Source organism: Crassostrea angulata, chromosome 8 (genome assembly GCF_025612915.1).
Source record: "Crassostrea angulata isolate pt1a10 chromosome 8, ASM2561291v2, whole genome shotgun sequence".
In the NCBI taxonomy this organism is placed as follows: Eukaryota; Metazoa; Mollusca; class Bivalvia; order Ostreida; family Ostreidae; genus Magallana; species Magallana angulata.
This window is the reverse complement of record NC_069118.1, coordinates 3,510,968-3,527,881: the sequence shown is the minus strand read 5'-3', so window position 1 is coordinate 3,527,881 and position 16,914 is coordinate 3,510,968. Positions and strand designations below refer to the sequence as shown.

At 31.6% G+C, this 16,914-nt stretch overlaps 1 protein-coding gene and 1 pseudogene across 1 annotated transcript; both read right to left on the bottom strand.

Annotated features, from left to right (window-relative positions):
- Positions 1-7,157: 7,157 nt before the first annotated feature.
- LOC128160592 (uncharacterized) lies at positions 7,158-8,743 on the bottom strand. The gene has a single exon (XM_052823923.1). It carries the CDS (start codon positions 8,499-8,501, stop codon positions 7,212-7,214), a length of 1,290 nt encoding a protein of 429 aa, XP_052679883.1. The 5' UTR covers positions 8,502-8,743; the 3' UTR covers positions 7,158-7,211.
- Positions 8,744-14,167: 5,424 nt separating this feature from the next.
- LOC128159177 (heat shock 70 kDa protein 12A-like) lies at positions 14,168-16,359 on the bottom strand (annotated as a pseudogene).
- Positions 16,360-16,914: the final 555 nt, after the last annotated feature.

Below are 16,914 nucleotides of genomic sequence, written 5' to 3'. Positions count from 1 at the left end.
CTCCTTCTCTATCAAAAATAGATATTCCTCGGACCCCGCCACATTCGAAAAAACATTTCGCCTTGTTCGATGTAATGAAAACTAATCCAATAATGATTGAGATTGAAAACGTCATATAAATTCGTCTGTGATACTGTGTATTTGCATTCAAAATAGTTAAAGAAACCTACATGTATATGCAAATACATTATGAATTAAACCTGATTTAATTAAACATGAATTTCTTATTTTTCTCGATGGTATTTAATACAGCGGAAATACAACCGCCAATATCGGGAAATCAAAATCAAGGACCGGTTGAAAATAATTGATATGAGAGAGGAAAAGTAAATTTTATAAGATTTACAATTATTTTTGTCAAAACATGTACCATTATTTCACAAACCATTATCATTAGTTATATTGAATTACTTTTTGAAGAAATACTTACCTTGTATCATATAATGGGATGTAGTTTCAAGTTTCATTTAACATCCGTTACTTTATCTTTTCATTTTGTACCAATATTTACATTTTTTTTGTAAACTGAACAATATCCTTTTATAAACATTTATGGCACACATAATTTCGCATTCAAGAGGCAAATACATTTATATATATGTTTCTTAAATTAAAGTAACTACTTGTATCATTAAAACACGTTGCAATGGGTCTCTGTCGATTTCCATGCTTGCTGTGCATTCAATATTTGGCAGTTTTAAAAAAATTGTCCTTGCATTTCAAGGTTAATTTTAGTAATAGACTTCTTAATAATTTGAAATATAGAGAGAATTAGTGAATTTTAAGACTCTTTATTATTTTTTGTGGGAATAAAGCATTAGTTCGATAAGTTTAACATCCGTTACTGTGACTATACCCCCCATGCAAAGAATCTGAGCTAGATTTGTAAATACAACATTTATGTGGGAATAGTTCTCAGAAGAAATAGCATAAATGATATTCTTTTGGAAAACTAAATTATTAAAACAATATGGCAAACTTAATTTTTTAACAACGCAACCAGTGCAATGGAGTATCAGTTCTGAGAAGGACTGACATACTACTATATAAATATCTGAATTGTTCGTACCAATTAAAATCTGACTTTTTAAAAGGTATTTATAAATAATTTTCCTTGAAATACAATGCTTCAAGATACATTACATTGAATTTATCAACTACTGATCAATACGTTTTATTTACACAATAAAAACTAACCCAAATCCCTTATGCTAATCGAGTTTTTCCAAAACAATACACGAAGCTAACAGTGTTCCTTCTAGAATACCTAAGCATATATTGAAAACATACAACGCACCTGTGGTTTTATCAAAGAACAAATCAAAATAAAACTGCACGAATGTATTAAACAAGCGATTTTAAATTCACTAACAGAAAGGTAATTTCTTGCTAATGTCATGTATTGTATTGCCTGATGTTGTCTGATTCTTATGTAGTGTGGTACTTCTTTTCTTCATGAGTGCCTCTAGCAGTTGAAATGTTTTGGAAGATATTTATTCGTAACAGCAACGTCGTCAGACACTTTAAATTACACGAAAGGTGTTTGAGAGGTGACAAGAATAAAGAAGCATATAAATTGTTCGCATAATGCAAAAATGTGTTTTTTTGGTGTAAAATCAAGCAATACCTTACTAACTGATATTTATTTTGCGGCCGCCAGATGAATTATTTCTGGCACTAAATTGCGTTTATAGGTTAATAGTTGCATGAGAGAGTTTATTTTATTTGCATGAAAATGCAAACCATAAAACACAGAGGTTTTTAATGGCATCTTGAAACCTAACAAAGTTTATTAATAGACTATTGTGAGCGAATAGACATATACCTTTGTGACTCATTTAGAAAACTAAGTGATTATTACCAACGTTTACAATGTATCCTGTCCTTCAAGAAGGTAAACATATGTTACAAAATCAGTCAATTTTCTGAAAGACATTTAAACTAAATTTGAAATCAATCTTATCTTTTTTTTTTTTTTTTTTTTATTTATGTTTTTTATTCATGACTTTCACAGCTTTCTTACATAATACATTTCTTTTGGAATCTCAACATTTTTTTACATACAATATACATGCAAGAATAGATATATAATAGTTCACAATGGTGTGAAAGTTTGTTTTTTATGTTTTTAGTGGGGGTGAGAAAGGACAGAAAACATTGAGTGAAATAATATGCATATAAACACAAACAAAAGAAACAAAAGAAGAAAAGCAAATAAAAAATATAACATGCACACCAACTTATAAATTGACAGCTCTAAATTTAAGGATTTTCCAATATGTGATTATAATATACACAAACACCAGCATGAACATAATATTTAGCATGTACATGTACATATATTTATTTATGAGAGAAAAGAAGGCGGAGAGAAAAAAGCTGACGGGGCAATGGTTGCTTTGCAGCATAGCTGTCTATCAGGGTTTGCTTATCAAAAAGATTTATTTAGATATTTTAAAAAAGCATCATACATTCTTTTAACAAATAGTTGGGGATATAGTAAAGACTTGCTAAATTCTTTCAATAATATTCTCCAAGTGTCTCTCAAATTTTTCAAATTCACAGTTCTTTAAAAGTAAATATTTTTCCACAAGAAGCCTGTTTTCAATTTTCCTTTTGAGTTCCAACACATTTAAAGTTGGGTAAGTTTTAAGTCTACAAGTGAAAATATACTGTTTTACAATATAACTTAAAAGGTTTTGTATTCTATACATATGGTAGTTTTTATATTTACCAAAAAGTATACTTTGCTTATCAAACATTAGGGACACCCTGTAGTTTCTTAAAAATAACTCTTCAATGTCACTCCATAGTTCTTTTACAAATGGGCATTCCACAAAAAGATGGCCGATTGTTTCAGAATCTTGTTTACAAAAAGAACATTTAGGGGATTCAATAAGTTTAAGCTTATGCAAGTAATAATTTGTTGGTAATATCCTGTGTAAAATTTGGAATTGTAACCAATGGAATTTAGATTCTTGGGTTGTCTTAAAAGGAAGTTCAAATATTTTATACCAATCATTCTCATTAAATATTGTGTCATTCTCTTCCCATTTTAGTATTGCTTTATTTTGGACCCTCTTTTCCCTTATCAATATATTATACATATCTTTACATCCTTTTCTATTTTTGTAGAATATGGATAATGTGTTTGGGATATATGGTCCAACTGTTGGTTTAATTTCCTTTATATTGCATTCACCTATTCGTTTTAATATACTCTTTTTTAGACCATTATATTCAACAAAGTTAGTCTTAATACCAAGTTCAATTAAAGATTCAAAACTTCTAAAGTCACCATCTATATCAAAAAGGTCAATGATGCAAACAAAACCAGCATTAAAAAAACTTCTTAAAAATATACTTTCCTTGTTTATCTTTACCCTTGGGTTATACCATATGTGTTCAAAAAGTGAATTGGTGTTTTGGGAGATTGTCTCACTTATTTTTATGTAACTTAGGAACACCTCTGACCAAAATTTGTTACCTATACTTTTACTGTGTTTAAGTACATAATCCGAGCCCTTTATCCATAAGTTATTTATTTTTATTTTCATTTGAGCTTCTAATAAATTAACCCACTTGGATTTTGATGTGAGGAGTCTACGAATCCAACTTGATTTCAAAGCAAGTGTAAAATCAGAGTAATCAATCATTTTCAATCCCCCCAGTCTATAATCTTGGATGACAATATTTTTTTTTATTTTGTGGACTTTGCCACCCCATAGGAAATAATATAGTTCTTTATCAATTTCCTTTAACATTTCATTGTTGGGATTTGGTAAGGTAAGAATAAGGTGGTTAAATTTTGGAATAATTAAATTTTTCAAAACCACTAATCGTCCAAAAGGTGTTAGTTTTCTGCGTTTCCATTGTTTCAAAGTACTTTGAATTTTTTGAAATATTGGGTTGTAATTTAAATCAATCATTTCAGTAAGATTTATGGAGAATTTAATTCCTAACAAGTCAAAAGTGTTATTTCCCCATTCTAACTTCCATCTTGAATGATGAAAAACCTCTTTAGAAAATTTTTTGCTCCCAATCCAAACAAGTTTTGTTTTAGAAAAATTTATTTTTAGTCCTGATAAGTCAGCAAAAAAATCTAGTTCTCTTAGAATTCCATCTAATGATTCTGGGGATCCATCTGAAAACAGAGTAGTATCATCTGCATACTGTGACAGTTTATATTCTTCTCCTTCTATAATTATACCTTTAATATCTTTGTTATTTCTTATAAGAATCCCTAAAACTTTTGCACATAAAAGAAAAAGATATGGTGAAATTGGGTCACCCTGTCTACAGCCCCTTTGAGGGTAAAAATAATCTGACGCTATCCCATTTTGAATAACACATGACTTGATTCCACTATAGAAAGTTTTTACCCAATCTTTAATTGAATCACCAAAATTAAATAGATCAAGGGTCTGGTAAATAAATCTCCAAGATATGGAATCAAATGCTTTTTCAAAGTCTATCAACATTAATAATCCTGGTATTTGGTTTTGTTCAGTATAGTTCATTAAATCATACACTAGTCTAATATTTTCTCCTATGAATCTCCCCTTTAAAAATCCTGTTTGGTCACTACTGATTAGTTTGTCCAAGACTTTTTTTAATCGTTCAGCTATACATCCAGAGGCTAATTTATAGACAACATTTAATAGACTTATTGGGCGCCAATTTTTTAAATATTGCTTAGGTTTTCCTTCTTTGGGAATACAGGTAATAATTCCTAATTTATTAGTTTCTGAAAAGTTTAACAATTCATATGAGTTATTTATTGCCCGTGTTATAAAGGAACCCAAGTCTTTCCAAAAAAATTTAAAAAACTCACTAGAGAAACCATCCGGTCCAGGACTTTTATCATTCTTCATTTTTTTAAGAAAGTTTAATACTTCTGTTTTAATTAATGGGCCTTCAATGCATTGCAATTCCTTAGTATCTAATTTTGGAAAGTCAAACTGATTTATTTTTTCTTTAACAAAATTTTCTCCAGCTTCCTGTGTTTTTTTACTATACAGCTTCTCATAGAAGTTTTTTGTTTCATTTAAAATTTCATCTTGATCATATATTATTGTTTCGTCTTCTTGCACTAGTTTTGGTATTTGCTTATTGATAAAGTTTTTAGATTCTAAAGAAGTAAAGTACTTAGAAGGCTTTTCACCCTCCTCTATCCATTTGCTTCTTGACCGTAAACACTGTCCTTTAAGCCTTTCTTTTCTAATATTCTCAAGTTCATTTTGTTTACTGGTAATATCAGGCAAGGATTGTTCTCCTAAGTTTTGTTCCAGAATTAGTATTTCTTTTTCTAATTGTGATTCTCGCTTACTTGCATTTTTCTTCTTAAAAGTAGAGTATGAGATTGTTTTTCCTCTTATTTCCATTAACAAGATGTCTAGAAATATTTGGTCATTTATTGTAAAAGATATTATGTCATTGTCTATCTCTGGGATTAATTCTCTATTATAGACTAAACAGGCATATTGTAGCTTAACCTCGCAAATCTTTTCCTTAATTAGTTTAACATAATCCTTGTCTGTTAGTAGTGAATTATTAAATTTCCAAAAACCTTTACCCCTCTTAAATTCATTTGTTTTAAAAATTAATACTACTGGTGAATGGTCTGATCGATAACTATTTTCAAACTTTATTTGTGGAGCCAGAGATAAAAAAGATTGTGAGATCAAAAAAAAATCAAGTCTTCCCTGTTTAATTGGGTTTCTCTTTCTCCAGGTGTATCTTCTTAATGTGGGAGTATTTTCTCTAAAAATATCAATTAAGTCAAGAGTCTCCATGAGTTTATGAACTTCTACTTGTGCCTTAGGATTATTTATTCTTTTATAGTTCATTGTATCTAGGTCTTGATTCAATACTAAGTTAAAATCCCCACCTATTATAACATATTGGCCTGAGTAAATTTCTTCTATCTTTCCTAACAATTGGGAATAAAACTCTGGGGTATCAGAATTTGGGCCATATAAGTTGACTAGTAAAAATTGTAGGTTGTCGATTGTAGCCTCTAAAATAAGATAATTTCCATTTTCATCTCTGTAATTTTTATGTACTTTAACTTCACAATTATCATTAAAGAGAATTGCAATTCCCCTTGAATTTGACTTATATGAACTAAAAAAGACCTCATGACCCCACATTGTTTCTATATAATTTTCTTCTTCAGTTGTAAAATGTGTATCTTGGATAAAATAAACATTATATTTTTTCAGTTTTAAATTCATTAAAACATCTTGACACTTTCTTTTATCCCCTAGTCCTTGACAATTTACAGAGATGATTTTCAGTTGGTTGGTCATATAATCATCTGTTAATTTAACCATTGTCAAACACAAAATACATAACAAATATCATGCCCCGATAGAGAGAAGAGAGGGATATTATGTTCCCTATTGAAAATAAAAGGCTGTGCATATTAGAAAAGGTACATATTGCGCAGACTGGCAAATGCATGGTAGTTTATTTTAACTAGTTTTTAACATGACCCTGTACTTGGTTATACACATATATGAAAAAAGATTGTAATATTAGCTTTAAAATAGGGACGTTTGAAGAGACAGCAGTGCTTATCCTCATGTACAGTTATGTTTAGAAGTTAATTGTGAGGATGTAATTCAATTGGAGAATTACTTATTATTTGTAAAATTAAACGCATAATTACATCCTCCCGACTCATGTACATAAGCATGTAATAAAGAACAAAATCACGTCTAAAAGTAACACTTACTCTTTAAAGGATAACGCACGCATATCTCTCAGGTGTTGTCAAAGTGTTGTGACTTTATATAAAAACAAAAAAGGGGGAAAAACGGAAAAGAACAGAGAAAAGATCCATTCTCTGATTCCCAGCTGTTAAACCGGATACGACTCTGCTGATAATAAATATAAAACCCGAATTGTACACTGAGAAATTCCGGCGTAACATACACAATGAAAGAAAATTGGCGGACGATAGCGCATTATTAATAACACTTTAAACAGAATAAAATAGGGAAAAATGCAGAAAAAAATGGAAAAATCATAGAAAATTTACAAATCAGGTAGATTGAAGGTAATCATGAAAAAGGTCATACAATTGTGAGAACAATAAAGTAAAAAAAGTCTCTTTTTAAATATATATATTATATATCCATAAGAGGAAAATGGTCATTAAGTTACACAGGGAAATACCGTATTTTGTTCTTCGCCACCACTATTGTTTACCCGGAGTCAGTATTGATGTTTTTCACTGCGCTCAATCCGACATCCTTTATATGAACGAATCTGCGCGCACCTATTTTGCTTCCATACCATCTTGATACTACGACAGTTACATTTAGATGTTCATTGTCGACAAGGGATCTCAGCAAGGCTCTCCCTGCCCCATGTTCTCCGTCGTCGTCCGCCCCCTCGTGAATGGTTCCGTCGTTACTCTTAAATCGATAGGCAAACACATTGTGGCTCGCACTTGACACTGTAGGGACACGCATGATATCGATGAGGGCTCCTCTGACCTGCTTGAGAGATTCGGTCGGTGTAGCGTGGGCGGTGAACCGATTACCGTTGTCCTCTATTTGTTTACCCGCAGAGATTGGACTTTTGATTTCTTCACCTGAGATGACCTCGTCAGCGGATGGACGTTGGCCCAGTTTGTCTCTGTATATGTTGCCGCTCCTTGTAAAAACCAACTTGTCTCCCTTGATTTTCGTGTCCACATTTTTGGCAGCGTACTTCTGTTGTATATCAAACAGTTTCCTGCGTTTTTCCCTCAGCTCCTCTGGCTGGTGGCTGGCTATTCTGATGGGCGACTTTTTACTGCGGAGTACCGGGATCTTCCTCATCACCATATCTTTGTAAATTTTGTCAGCAAACTGGATACACACCGGTCTAGGAAATTTTCTTCTTGCGTCTCTGTCACCCATTCTATATAGGGCCTTAATATGCATGTTTCCAACAGACTCCTTATCCATTTCCAGTTCCTTTTCAAAAACGTTTTGTATTATTTTTGCCAGGTTTTCGTCGTTCCCTCTTTCCGGATCATGTTCATTAATTCCGTTAATGATAATGTTATTTTCAAGAGAACGGGCTTTTAGTTCTAGGATCTGTTTTTCTTGGGAATTTACACGGAATTCCAGTTTGATCACATAGTCTCTTAGTCTACTTAGCTCCCGTAGCATTTTCTCTTGATTACTTCCGAGTTCCGTAACGGTATATAAGGTATCATTCGCTTGTTCCTGCACCAATTCCACCTGTTCTTGCATTCCATGCTTACCTCGGATATCGTTCGTTAATTCATCTAGATGTCGACCTTGTGCATCCATTCTTAACATGAAGCCCCCAAGGGTATTTTGGATATTGGTAATTCCTTGGAAAATATCCCTAATTTGAAATTCTTCAATTTTGTCCTTTGGAGGAGGAGTCTCCGTTTCCGTTTCCGATTCCATATTTGCTGAATCAGATACTCGGTGTCTTTTCCTATTATCTAAACTCTGGGTAGCGTTATTACTCATGTATGTAGATCAGTGAATACAGCTCAAACAGGTAAACAGGTAAACAAACAGATCTCCTTTGTTGATTTAAGACCAAATAAAACACTTACTGATTTACTGTCCACAGTCACAACACGAACAAACACCGGATATTGGTTTTGTTATAATTTTTCACAAGTCTTTTCCACTATTTCATCTACTATTTCACTAAAAATTTCACTCTTAGGGTGCACGTTAAAAAAACCCTCCTTACATGCCGGGCATGCGCATTCCTTAAATCAATCTTATCTTTGCTGTAAAACTTCAAGTGTGTGGTATGACATTCCAATGCTTAACAGGTATTGAAAGAATGAAATGATAAGACACGTTTGATATAAACTTGTAATCCCTTAAATGTCGTATGACGAAAGTTATTGTAAAACGCGAATTGATCAATACAATCAGAATTTATTACTTTTATCTTGATGCAAAGATTTTTATATTAAATGTAAGGTATGCAATGCATGATAACCCTTGACGCAACGAATCTGGATGCATACCAGATATGTGCGGGCTTTACACTCAGTATACGTAGACATAATTTTTATGTTCAAGTATGCTCAGTATTTAAGAGTAAAATGTGTTCTATTAAATGTCATTTTCCTGTTCTTGAAGAGGTGCCCCTTTGCTTTAAACATGTAAAATTTAATTCCAAAATATTCTGATATTACATTTTTTATAATAGTTCTTTTATCCACTTAAGCATTTATTGATATTCTTATTTTTTACTTTTTCATTTTCAAAAGTGTGCTTGTCCCCATAGACCTTTATGTTATTTTCATCAATTAAGTACTGCTTAGTATATAATGCTTTTGAATATTTATCTTGTTAAATCCTTTTCTTCTATAAAATGCAATCGAATAAATTACAAAATATTTAATAAATTCCTTAAACGGATCAAATACATTATCATGTATCAATCTGTATGCCCCCAAAGCATCCTGACTCTAGCTATATTTTCTTCTTTTTGGCAACTTAATCTTTATATGAACTCTGACATTATTAAAAAGATATGCTGATACTTATTTTGATTAGCTTATTGACTAATATGTTTTATTTTCGATTATTTTGAAAAGAAACAGTTATTATATGCATATGTAATGAATATGTTTTCTATATAAAATCAAGAGATATATGGACACAATTACTTATAATAGACTGTATAGATCTGTCATATATTTTACTGTTTGCAAAAAAAAACCCCCAAACCAAACCGCTAAATGATGGATCTTCTCGACAATTTAATAGAGTTAGGGTAAAGTAGAGAAACAAGCACTGTTCTTTACCACACTTAAGTTGTATGATTTAAAACTGCATCCTTTTTTGCAAATACATGTACTGGTTATCACATAAAATCCTATATGCCCAACTGTCAGTATGAATTTCAATTTCTGACATAAAATGTGGAAATAAAAATGTAAATAAAAGGTTAGTAGTGTACATGAACTATGACATAATTCTTATCGTAAAAAAACCCCATTTGAGATGGGGTAACTTTAGGTCATCCAATTGTTTTCTACAAGCGTTTTTGCAATAAAATCAACGGCTGTGAACGAAACAAGTAACTAACGCAGATCCGATATCGGTAATTTCCAAAGGGTGTGCGTTAAAACTTGGTTACGGTCAAAAAATAAAATAAAAAATCTTGATTTCGCCTTTCTTTTTAAGAGATATCCGCCAAGACAGGATTTTTATGAGATGAAAAACAAAACGTTAGATGCTTGATTTCCAAAAAGGTCGCACTCTTCTTTTCTAAGAAGAAGAAAAACTCTGGGTTTTTTTGCACATGTGTAACTTTCTTGTAATCAAACGTTATTGCATTCTATGCGTTTTACTTAAGTTCCCACTCTGTTTTAAAACCCTTCAGGTCTCAAGGATGCTCAACGACCATTTGTTAAAAGTGCATGCGCTTTGTATGTGCCTAGTTACATCATTAAATTAAATACTTGATTCCTAAAGGTAATCAGTGGTACAAAAATGTATGTGACTTTAAAACAGAAAACAGTCTAGGCCTGTTATCAAAGTCTTAAAAGCGCTAGGATATAGAAATACCATTGTTTTAATCAGTACAGACTACGAAAATTGAAGAGCATATGAGTGTCAAAATGGTTATGTTTTTGCATTTTTTTGTTTGTTTTTCATCCTCCTTTTAAAATTAAGAAATAAGATTGATATGTTAATAATTACTAGATCTTAGATAAACATCAAAACCCATTGGTTTTTTCTATCATTTTAAAATAGATATGCATATATTCAATGTTATGTTTTCTTTTTGAAATTGATGATAGGTCAAAACCGATCAGTATTTAAATGCGAAAGCTGTCGAGCGTGGAATATAACTAGGCCTCAATGCGGTACCGTGACTAAACTTTTGCAGACATTTAAAAAAAAAACTGGGCTCAAATATAGGTTTCACCCTGGTTTTAAATTTTACTATATGACCATACCAAAATTACGCAACTTTTGATGTGGGGAGTGAGTTTAAAAACGAATTCATGTGAAAATCCCTTTTTAAATCTTACGTATATAATTAAGTAACAAAAACCACACAGCCACCTACGAAGGCAATAGAGTTTGCTTACATCAGAGTTTAAAATGTACAAAAATATCTAGTTTGAGATCCCCCCCCCTTCCGAAAGAACAGACATTTCGAAATATAGCAAAGATAATATTGATTATAAATTTTGTTTTATGTCAGTCAGAAAATGAAGAAAAGGAATAAAATTTACTTTTCTAAAAGATTATGTAACGTATTTTTTACTTTCGTAAAGACAAGGTACACTGACATAATCATACGTTGGCAATAACTAATTAGTTTTTTTTTTCAGTTAGGTCGAAGATGTTTATATCTAGTCGTTCACAATATATTAATAGATTTCGTTAACTTTTCATAATACTTTTAAACCTGTTTTTTTCTATGATGTGCAATGTCTATGCGAAGTTAATAAAATTTTTGTCATACAATTTTTAACCTACGAACGCAAGATGGTGTCAGAAATAATTTATAGCAAAATAAATATTAATGTTTGTTTGAACCCTCCTATGAAATCATAACAGTAACTCGTATGTAACAGGAATAGAAATGGTCATTTATTGAAGACATATTAGAGTAAACGACAAAATAACCGAATTTGCAATCAAAAAAATAAGCTAGGGACACAAATATTATGCAGTGAAACCTCAAGGTCGGTGCCAAACTTTTACTAAAAAGCATGCATTTTACAAAAGAAGCACCTGAGTAAAAAAAGTACCGTTAAGCTAAAAAAATGTCCCGAGTGGTGCAGATCAATGTAGGGGAACCGTGCTTGGAATTCTTTGACCTATAATTGAGAAATAAAATCTGCAGTTATGTTACTGACCCTTTCAATATGGTTAGCTTGGACATGGATTATTTTTTTTATAGATAGCACAACCAAAACCCAAATGGCTAGCATTAGTAAATAGGTGTTAACCCTCTACCATTAAAATGATCAAGTAAAATAGCCCATGCCTTCAGGTCAGCCCAGTCTTCTTTGTCTAGATTTCTATGGTGGAAAGGACTAAGCATGCCCTGAGTAAGATTAATAATACACCGAACGAATGTACGCTCAGGGTGAACAGCTGCACAAACATAATTTATTGTTCCTATCAAAGACTGCAGTTGGCGAAGTGTAGCAGTGAGGTTTTTTGAAATGCTTTTATTTTTGTTTTCAAGCACTCTAACTTATCTGCCGGAAGTAAGTCTGATTTCTAACTTAGGTGTATTTAATTCCAACCCTACGAAAGTCAAAGTGTTTGTTGGAACAAATGTTTTCTCTGACTGTATAGGAAGTTTAATAGCTTTTGCAAGTGAATAGAAATCTCACTAGAGACGAGCCCATTGCAAGCAAGGACTAGATTTTCCCATTTTCTTTGTACATCTATTTTGTAAGTGTGTTTTTCCACAGATTTGAAAAATATACTTCTCAAGAAATTCTTGATACACGAACATTGAGGAGAGGGATACCTTAATGTGTACGGTATTGTTGGAACAAAAGTGCCTTCCACTTTTATCTAATTATGAAATTATTCATCAAACATATTCATTATTCATTAACATATATGCTCTCAAACCTTTTTTTAGAAAAAAAAATCACTACAGAAGATTCCTTATACTTTTACAAGCGATTTTTAAAAAGTTTGCTAACAAATCGAATTTGATTTTTTCTACCCTACATCTTTTCATAAAACTTTTTGTATTAGGTTTTATAACTCTATCAATTAATCTAAGATTTAAAAACCTACATTTACATCAATTTCTTGAGGAGTTGTCTCAAAAGTTATGTTTTACCTATTAGAGCCTATGAAATTTTGTTTGAAAAGTGCCAAATTTACAGACTTATTTCTCTTTATTTTGTGTAATTCTATCATAGGGATTCATTTTTTATAGGATATGAAAACTCTTATAATATAAAATAGTGAATTTAAAACATGATGACCTCCTTGATTTGGTGCTTGTATTATATCATAATTGTAACTATAAGTTTTTGTAAGAAATAGAGGGAATCATACTCAATAGATATATATTTAACGTTTTAAATGATGTTGGTTTTTAATAAAAACAAAATATTAAAAAAATATATAGTGTTGTACCAATTCATGTAATAAAATTAAAACATGCGCTTGAATTGTTAAAAGCTTTGTACATTGTAATTCATGAAAAACTATAAACTTAACATCTCGCTAAACAGAAAACCTATAATTTTAAAATCACAACATTATGCGTAAAACAATTGAAATGGAAATTCAAACTGACAAAAATAGTTTGAAAACTTAGATGCTCAACACTATTGCTTCGTGTCTTTTTGATCTCTGATATAAAAAAAGTTTTTAATCCGAGGATCAAATTGATTTTAAATAGACACCTTTATAGAAAACTATGCCACAAAGGCAGGTGCATGCCAAGAAACATTACTCCTGTTAAAGTGATTAATAAAAGATAATTTATTTTGCGCAAATAAACCATAAACACATAAATGTCGTGTCTAGTTGAATTCTGTGTTGAATTTCTAGCTATAAAATATCATTGTGGATAACTTTATAAACAATGCCACATTCATTTAATAGATTACAGCTGTTTACAGTTAAAGGGCATTAAGCAATATACTGATAACGAAACCTGAAAAAGGAAAATAAAATAAAAAGCGTTTCAGCAAATGCCATTGTCAAGCTTGATAACTAACTATTGTTCTAAAAGATATTGAAACTATAACATTTTTACAAGTATACCAAAGTAGCATGAATCAACTGCATTAAATATAACATAAAACATGAAAACAGCATTGTCGTTGCAACAAAAATGTACACAATGGCGATATTGAAATAACTTAAATGCAAATACTAGCATTATATAATTTCCGCGTTAATGCATATGTGTTTCCAGTTCAGTGGTAACTGAGAATGATTATTGCGCTTAGAGTGACAAAAAAAGAAAGCCCACCTAAACAGGTGATTAAAATTATACAAGAGCAATTTCTTTATCCAATCAAATAAGATAAATAATCGATCTTCATATCATCATTGAACACTTTGAAGGCATGATTGGGTAATTATAAATGGGTGATGTTTATCCTTTTTATTATTGTCCAAGATAGCAAATAGCCGTTTGTTTTTACTTTTTGGTTGGTAATCTAGGAAGTAAATATATGCGTGTCTCCAAAGAAAACGTTGATATATATTTAATTTTCAAGAACAAACTCATGGCCTGGAGTAATAATATTCCCAATGAAAGAACATTCTTCTTCATCAACATACTGAAGACATTTCGATATACTGGCGTCTAATTTCAAAATTCTCTCATCCTTGCACATCTTTATCCGATATCGTTTTTCAATTTAAGATTCTCCGACATCAACACATTCATCTACTTCTACTTATTTACTAAAACATCTTCCACATTGATATTCTCCATTTTCTTCATATTTATGCTTTTCATCGTGTTCGGAAGGATTGATTTTTTTGTTCACACAAATACCATAGGTGTACTTGCTCCGTCTCTGTCTTATAAGACTGGGATCTTAACCGAAAATGAGTGTGCCGAGCAAAACAGACCAAGATGCCTCTTGAGGAATAATTATACGCATATCAGTAAAGTTTGATTTGATTCTTTCAATAAGCATTAAAGACTCTGCGTAACCTTCAACAAGAAAAATAGTAGAAATGCCTACTCCGTCCTTATTTTGAAGAAGTTTTTTAAGATGAGCAGTAATTTCAATTATTGATTGTGCAAAGAATTCTTCTGTATATTCTTATGCTAATCGCAATTTATCACTTGTAAATGAGATGGCTATTTGTTAAGCACTCACTGACAAAACAGTTTCTATTGACTTCAACTTTTTTCCTTGATGTGTTTTTGTAAACTTTTCCGATACTACAGGGAATAATAACCGTAAACTTAATGTTGGACTTCGGTTGAAGTATGCTCTTACTTTTTTCGAGCTCTCTGCAAACCTCCAACAATACGCCAGGTTTGCTTTCTTTAATACGCTTTGTGGCCTCTTCACCAATCATACATTTTATAAGATCCATATATTCTTTGTCGACCCTCGTCTCCAGTAAGTGGCTTTGATGATTTTTATGACATGAACGTCTTTTAACACTTCGTGCACCGTTATGTCAATTGTTCCACCTATCATATTATAGAATTGTCACAGATTTTCGAGCGAAATTATTTAAAATTTATATTTACTGTAAGACAAAGACTAAGACAATATTTTTACATTGTTTTTACATATTTAATATAGTTTGAATTGATATATATTGAAAGTAATTGTCCTAGTATGGGAACTGGTAAGGTCCTTCAATGTAGTCTATCTTGGTCTTGACAAGAATTGACTGGTAAGGTCCTCCTGTGGACAATGTTCTCTACTGGCCACTTAGTCTACATAAGACTTCACCAATATTCGGCCACCATCGATGAAAGTGGTTAATACAATGGCTGGCAAAAGGGACCTGCGCCAACATAGTACACAAACACATTAAGTACATGACAAAAGCAACTATGGCTTTTACACCAATACGCATCATACTTTACTTACAGGCTATACGGTCATGAATGACACACTTAGCACAGACGCTTATTACACACAAAATACTGATATACAGTCTTAAAGAAGACTTACTATAAAGCATGTTAGCTTTTACACTCACAAAATACTAACTCATAATTACTTAAATGCAGTGTTGCATAATACTACTCACTACTACAAAAGGAATATGACCTTTATAGTCCGCCAAACTTATAATAGATTCAAACACGTGTATCTAAACATAGACATTTAAACAGCTGTTAAATTCAAACGTAACAAATAAGCATAAAAACGATTGGAATACCATGACTGGGTGTTTTAGAACAGTAATGAACGAAATGACGATGAAATTGACAATTAATAAACCTCACCTCAGAAAAAGCCAGTACCAGGTTCACTCCAGAGTTAGCACACAGCTATTTATAATAACAACATGCATAGTGACTGGATGGTATGCACGCGAGAAGTATAAGTACGTCCTTCCCTCTGGACTGCCGCGTCCAAACTGATACTGCACGGACTGACGGGTTAAAGGCCCAGTGAACTGAGGTTAAATATGGGTATTTACAAATACGTAAGACTAAAACACTAAGGGGCTCACCACAGGATATGTGGTTAAGTTAAAATTCGAAACTAAATATATACAATGATGAATTTTAATTTGACAAGAATTTCAATTCAATCAGTCGGTTGGCCATCATACTGAAAAGTATTAGTATGGAATGCTCTTTATTTAATCTTAAATCAGAAATCAATATTAAGATTTGTCTACCCCCAGCGTCCACAACGATATATTTTGCATTTATAGCATTTTTTGTTTATAGATCACAACTGTTACAAAATTAAATATTTCTTTCATCAATTGACAGGATATATTTTTATAGTAAAACAATTCGTCACGACTCGATACAGTATGTAGTGATTCGTAAATAAACAGCACATCGTTAAGGCATTATGAATGATCATAAAAACTAGATGTAGGTAGCAAATATTGTAAATACCTACACCGTGGCGAACCAAAGAAGTGTGACATTGCTAACAGCGCCAATGCAAAAATCGTGCACACCTCTTGATACAGAAGAATTCTAACCTTTATAATAACTCGTGCATGAACTGATTCGTACAAAAACGATATTTATAAAACAAGTAACAACACACTCCCCTTCTGAAACTGTAAGATATCAATATTACACATATTGAAAATAAAAACAAAATCAGATTGAAAAATTACATGAACGAAGTTTGCCTCATGACCTTACATTGTATATGTATTAAAAAAGGTATTGAGATTTTCATTAAATATTAAGTGAACTAGATAAAACAGATCATCTATTTATGTTAATATTTCT